The following is a 6,581-nucleotide window of genomic DNA, read 5'->3' as shown; positions in this document are numbered from 1 at the left end:
TTTTCCTTTCCTTTCTATTCTGGGGAACGGTTTGAGAAGTGTCGATGTTAGATCTTCCTTGAAAGTTTAGTAAAATTCAGCATTAAATTTGACTGGCCTGGCGTTTTTCTTTGTGGGAGACATTTAATTACTATTCAGTCTCCTGGGTTGTTATGGCTTGCTTAGATTCTATTCCCTTTGCCTTGGATTTTTTAGGTCACATGCATTTACATACTTATTCATTTGTTCTGGATTTTCTAATTTGTTAAAATGTTTCCAAAGCACTGCCTCATGGCTTGGGTTTCATAGCATATGTTGTAACAACTCTCTCTGCTCCCTGATTTTATTGACTTGGAACCTCTCTCAGCCAGTTGAGTGGTTTGATTAGTTGTTCAAGTTTGTTAATCTTACCAAAGAACCAACTTTTTTCTCTTACTAATTCTATGCACTGTTCTCTTGGTCTCTATTTCATTAATCCTTGGTCTGGTTTTCATTGTTTCTTGCTGTGTGCTGCATCTGGCTTTGGCATATCCTCTTGCTTTTCCAGAGCTTTCAGATGCGTAATTAGATTTTTATCTTCTTGGATCGCTCTGATCTTTTAAATGTTCTTAGAGCTATGACCTTTTCGCTAAGGATGGCCTTGGATGCATCACACAGGGTCTGGTAGGTTGTGCTCTCCTTTTTATTTGACTCTTGGAATTTCCAAATTTCCTTTCTGATTCATTAATGACCTGCTGTTCATTTTAGTTTGTATGAGGAGGAGTTGAGAAGGCTCCACCCTAGGTGAGGAGCTACGGCAGGTGACGGCTCTGGGAGAGGAAGAGCCTTTTTTTTCCCCAGAGATGTGGTCCCCAGTAGGTTGTCTATGATCCACTGATAGGGAAGGTCCTCCTCCCCTTCCATCTGACCTTAGCTTTTCAGGTCTCTTCAGGACTGGCTGCAATGTCCTCCTCTGTAGCCTAGTAAGGCTCCTCCTTCCTTGGGGGAGGAGGATCAAAGAGCCAGCCATTGAGTTCATGTCAGAGACAGTCCCTGTTCCCTTTACTAGAGAACCCACTTGGACACAGAGCTGACATGTGCTGCATCTGTACAGGGGTTCTAGGTTATCTCCATGCATGGTACTTGGTTGGAGTATGAGTCTCAGGTAAGACCCCTGTGCTCAGATTTTTTGGTTCTGTTGCTCTCCTTGTGGAGCTCCTGTCCTTTCCAAGTCTTATTATCTCCCCCTTCTTTCATAAGTTTCCATGCACTCTGCCCAACAGTTGGCCATAAGTCTCAGCATCTGCTTTGATAGTTTGCAAGGCAGAGCCTTTCAGAGGCCCTCTGTGGCAGGCTCCTAACTTGTTTCCTGTTTTATTCTAAAGGAAAATGAAATTTATAAGTGGCAGGGGATATCCAGAAGGAATTGGAGAAGAATGAGGGATTGTTATTATAAAAATAAATTATATATATGTATAAAATTTTCAAAAGAATATTATCTCTATTAATACAATAAACATATATTTGTATATCACTTATATTGTTTAATCTGCACATATCTGTGAATTTTTTTTGATGTTAGTCCTGATGGTTTTAGTTTGATTTTGATGTAGTCTGATAGGATGCAGAAAGATTTTTAAAATAATTTTAAATTTTCTGTTTTTTTACGTGCATGAGTGTTTTATCTGCATATAGGTGTGTGCACTTCTGGCCTCTGCAGAGGTCAGAAGAGTGTGTCAGGACTCATGGAACTGGAATTCTAGGCAGCTCAGAACCACCATGTAGGTGCTAGGAGAACCTGTGTTCTTTGCAAGAACAGTAATTCTCTTTTTTAAAATTTATTTATTTACCTATTCATTCATTCATTCATTCATTCATTCATTCATTCACTTTATGTTCTGGTCTTAGCTCCATCCTTCCTCACTTCCCAGGCCTACCCTCCATCCCTCTTCATTATTCCTTTCCCCTATTCCTCAGCAAAAGGAGAGCCCTCCTTCCCATCCACCCCAGCTCATCAAGTCGTTTCGGGGCTGAGCATGTCTTCTTCCCCTGTAACCTGGCAAAGCAGTCACTCCAGAGGAAAATAATTAAAAAGCTGGCAAGAGAGTCCATGTCAGAGAGAGGCCCTGTTCTCCTTACCAGGGAACCCACACCTTGGTAAGTACTTCATTCTCAGCAGGCCTCTCTTGGCCTTGGGTAGTTGTCTCTGTTGGTCTTCTTGTGAAGCTCCTATCCCCTCCAGGATCCTTTCTCCTTCCTTCCACTTTTCCACAAGGCTCCTTAAGCCTCGCCCAATGTTTGGTTGTGAGTCTCAGCATCTGTTTCAAGGCCCTTCTGGGTGGAGTCTCTCAGAGAACAGAGCAAAGATCTAACCAGTGCCTGGCCCAACCCAAGACCCACATGGAAAAGAACCAACCTCTGACACTGTTAATGATACTCTGCTCTGTGTGCAGACAGGAGTCAAGCAGTAATGCTCTTAATAGCTGAGCCACCTCTCCAGCCTCTGAGTTTATTTATTTGTTTGTTTGTTCATTCTTTCATCCATTCATTCATTTACTAGGGTTTATTCTTTTGCCATGTGGTCAATTGTTGATAGTGTTTGATGTGCTGCTATTTAAAAAATGTGTATTTCCTGTCAGGTGGAATTTTCTGTAGATGCCTTTCAAGTCCAGTCAATCTGTTCAGTAATTTAGTTCTGAGGCCTGCTTTGTGAGCTTTGATTTGGGGGCCCTATTTAGATACACTGAGTTCTCCCACTATTGCTGTGTCTAGACTCTGGCAGTCTTCTAGTGCTTGTGTTTTGAAATCAAGTGAACAAAAGTTGTTGCACATTTATAATCCTTATGTCCATTTGATAAATTGTTCCTTCTAACGATATGGAACAGCCAACCCTCTTTACCTTATGATTAGCTTTGGTTTAAAGTCTACTTTACAGGCATGAGAATTGCTACATCAACTTGTTTGTGTGTTCCATTTACTTAATAGTTTGAGTTCTAACCTTTGGCTCTCAGGTTATGGGTGTCTTTTCAGCTATGTGTTTTTCGTAGAGACAGCCTTTCATGTTTCAAATCCAGTCCAATTGTCTGTCTTTTAATTGGTGAGTTAAGGGTATTGGCATTCATAGCTATGACTGAGAAGATTTTGCTATTGTTTATGATTTTGTGTTTGTTGTTCTGGTTGGCTGGCTAATTGTTAGTTCTCTTTTCCTCTCCTGGAACCACTGGATCCTTTCTGGTATGCTGTACTGGACAAGACTGGTTCCTGCTTTGCTCTCTCCCCCATCCATCTATGGCTTTTATGGACTGCATGCTGACCTATCTACTTGTGTGTGAAATTTCTTCTTCTCCATAGAGTACTCCCTTAAGAATCTCCTGCAGTTAAAGTTTTGATATCATGAATAAATATAATTTTTGTTTGTCTTGAAATATTCTTGTTTTTCATCTACTTTAATACATAATTTTTCTGAATATTACAATCTTGGTTATTTTTAATACCTAGAATATATCAGTCCATGCTTTCCTAGATCTTGAGTCTGCTGACAATAATAAATCTAATGTTATTCTGTTATTTTCGCATTGGGATTTTTCATAGCATTATTATTTTAATGGTGTTCCTTTCTTTATATTCTATTTGTTTTCTGTGAGTATGTGATATGTATGTGCATATCTGTATATGTGTGTGTAGTGTGAGTGTGTGCTTGTGTTTCTTTGCTGTGTTTTAGGCATCTACCAGGGTGTATGTGTCCTCAGCTTTTTAACTCTTTTTTTTCCCCATTGTTTTGCTTGCTTTTTGCATATTTTTAAAACTATGGGTCTTCCTAGTGTGTTGTCTTGGGTTGAATTTATGTTCAAGGGAAGTCAACTGTAGTAGCAACCAGCATAGTTTGACAAGTGTCAGCCACGAGGGACAATGCTGTGTTCTTGACTTGAGTTCTTGGTGGAGTTTGTTCTGGTCTGCAGCATCTCTTGCTCTGGGATTCTTAAGACTAATTTACAGAGAACCCAACTGGAGTCCTTTGGAGATGGACCCAGATCCTTCTGTTCCTGTGGTCTCCACACAGCCACATTTCCAGTTGCCCAGGGTCTTGCTCTCAGAATCCTCGCCCCTGCGCCTGCTGTTTGGACTCTGTCTGCACTCTGTTGTATGCTCCTCGAAACTTTCAAAAAGAAGAATAACTTTTAAATTAAAACTTTAAGAAACCACGAAAAAAGAACAAATTAAACTCAGTTTGTTAGGGAAAGGGGAATGATGAAGATTAGAGCAGAGGTATATGATCAGACATTAGAAAGCCACAAAAATGATCAACAGAACTAGGAATGGCTTTGGAAAAAATAAAAAATTGATAATTCTATATCTAGATCAGAAAAAATAAATTTAAAATAAAAGTGGTGCTGCATCTGAGGATGACACATAAAGTAAGTGTTTATAGGGAAAAACTATCAAAAATTACAAGTCATTGCCTAAGAGATGAAGAAAGAGGCACCTCAATTTATTGATTGTGTGTATTAATCTATTTTTCTATTATTGTAACAAAGCATTAGGCATTGGGTGCTTCGTGAAGTAGAAAAGTTTTTATCACTCAGCTGTTTGGCTGAGGTGTAAGACCAAGCAGCCTCATGGACTCAGAAAAATAACATCATGTCGGAATTGCCTAAGGGAGGAGAAGGTCACAAGGTGAGAGAAGAAGGAAGCGATGAAGATCCTGGAGGGGTCAGTAAAGACCTCCCACGAGGCTCTATGCTTTAAAGGTCTTACCATCTCTTTCTAGCACCACATGATGACGCACAATTCCAAAGTGTGAACCTAGTGAGACACACTAGCCATCCCCAAACCCTGGAGCCAGACTCAGCAGCACAGAAGCAGGATGGAGATGCAGGCTGGGTTCAAGTGCCAGATTTCTGCCACTCTTACCTCAGTCATAGCAAACCTTATTGGGAACTGACTTATCTATCCTTTCTGGAAAAAAAAATACAGATTTAACAACACGTAAGACATTTCACCAAGAATTCGGGTAATAGTCTCTGATCAATAAGTAAATAAATAAGCTAAATGAGTCTGAAGTAGACTCATGAACAATGAAGCTAAAATGTTAGGGAAGGGTAGGAATAAATTAACTAAAATAAAATTGAAAATAAAAATAAAATTAAGGGGAAAAACACATAAATCCACATTATTGTCTTCAAACACCTGACAATATGCACAGCCCATCCTGACTGGACTGAGTGACAGCAGAAGGTGTTTAGGAGAATGGCAAACATGCCCTTGTCCTCACTAACTAGTTCTGAAAGAAGAATCAGTCACACGAAGAGATTTATTTTAGGCAACTAGATTGAAATAATAAAATAATAAAAAGAATAAAACCTCTTCACAGGGCCCCCAGCTGTCAGAGTCTCTGCCTATATAAAACTGTCCATATCTAACAGGCGATTCTCAAAACAGCAAGTGGTTACAAAGGTCTGCCACAAGCAAATGTTTGCCGGCTCTGGCTGAAGTCCTGCTGAACCCTCCCACTACCTCAGTTCCAGAGCCAACTTTTATGGTTGTTGGTTCACTGCTGTGATCCAAGCAGTTTCATTTTCATATTCTTCTCACCCACTAAAAATGTCGATGTGCATTTAATCAGTCACCTTCAGAGAAAGTCCCACTGCCTTGGAGAAGGAAATAAGAGCAGTGAGGAAGCCAGTCCGCCTACATGAACAGCAAGAGCAGGTAAGGAGGCTTCCTTCATTTCCCGGGCTCTTCCCAGCTCTGGGGACATCGGGTCTACAGTTCCAGGAAGGGGACGAGAAGGTTTCATATGTCACTTAGACACTGTCAGAATCAGGATGGGTACCAACCGAGCTTGCACTGAGGCACAGGATAAGATGTCAGGAGGAGTGCTGTCAGGGGAGACAGTCCCTATGTGCCGTTATTGGGCTTGCATTCAGCTGGAAATACTGAAACTGGGTGTGCTCTTCCCTGTGACCACATTGTCTCTATGAGCGAGGACACAATTAAATGACCATGGACACTGACGCTGCTTGCTCTGTCCTGCTCCTACTGCAGCTAAGCACCTGAAAAGGTTGCTCATGCGTTCTTTCCATGACCAGGCGAGGTGAACAAACTAAATGATATAAAGCAATAAAGGATGCAATGCAAACACCTACTCACACTCTGGAGGCAGAAAGAAAACTCTGAAACCCAGAGGGGACGATGAAAACCAGAATAACATGCTTTCACCTACACCTGAATGTGGCTTCTGAGAGGCTTTCCTCCTTCATTGGGCAGACTTTCTCATCCCTAGTGCCCCCTCCTTACCTCTCACCTGTAGGATGCAGTCTTGTGTTTCACTAAAAGGCTTCCTCTAAATAATCTCCCTGCAGAGCAGGAACCAATGTTTCTGCTTACCTTGTGCTACACCCCCACCCCCACTCATGGCCTCAGAAAGTTCATCCTGGAAGGAAGGCCTTCCCTTGAGTTCCTGGCCAGGTACCAGCTTCATTCCTCACCTTCTCTCTCTTTCCATTGTTAAACTCTACCTCTGCATCTTCTACTCCTCTCCTTCTCCCTGTTTCTCTTTCTTCTCCCAAAAAGAACATAAATAAATAAATAAATAAATAAATAAATAAATAAATAAATAAATA

The 6,581-nt window shown here is 41.0% G+C and overlaps 1 protein-coding gene across 4 annotated transcripts in view; it reads left to right on the top strand.

Moving 5' to 3' along the window:
• Positions 1-1,011: 1,011 nt before the first annotated feature.
• LOC129682097 (guanylate-binding protein 1-like) overlaps positions 1,012-6,581 on the top strand; it is a 24,036-nt gene continuing 18,466 nt past the window's right edge. The window contains exons 1-3 of one of the 4 annotated variants that reach the window (XM_055614306.1): positions 1,012-1,123; positions 1,936-2,115; positions 5,382-5,667. In XM_055614306.1, coding sequence (XP_055470281.1) covers positions 5,651-5,667 — 17 coding nt within the window. In that variant the 5' untranslated portion in view covers positions 1,012-1,123; positions 1,936-2,115; positions 5,382-5,650. Of the gene's footprint in view, positions 1,124-1,935; positions 2,116-2,980; positions 3,056-5,329; positions 5,668-6,581 lie in introns of those variants that run through there. The other 3 variants (XM_055614305.1, XM_055614308.1, XM_055614307.1) reach the window with 3 other exon arrangements.

The sequence above is a fragment of the Psammomys obesus genome, unplaced genomic scaffold (genome assembly GCF_907164565.1).
Source record: "Psammomys obesus unplaced genomic scaffold, mPsaObe1.curated_primary_1811, whole genome shotgun sequence".
NCBI lineage: Eukaryota > Metazoa > Chordata > Mammalia > Rodentia > Muridae > Psammomys > Psammomys obesus.
The sequence above is the reverse complement of the archived record's forward strand: the minus strand, read 5'-3'. Positions and strand labels throughout refer to the sequence as shown.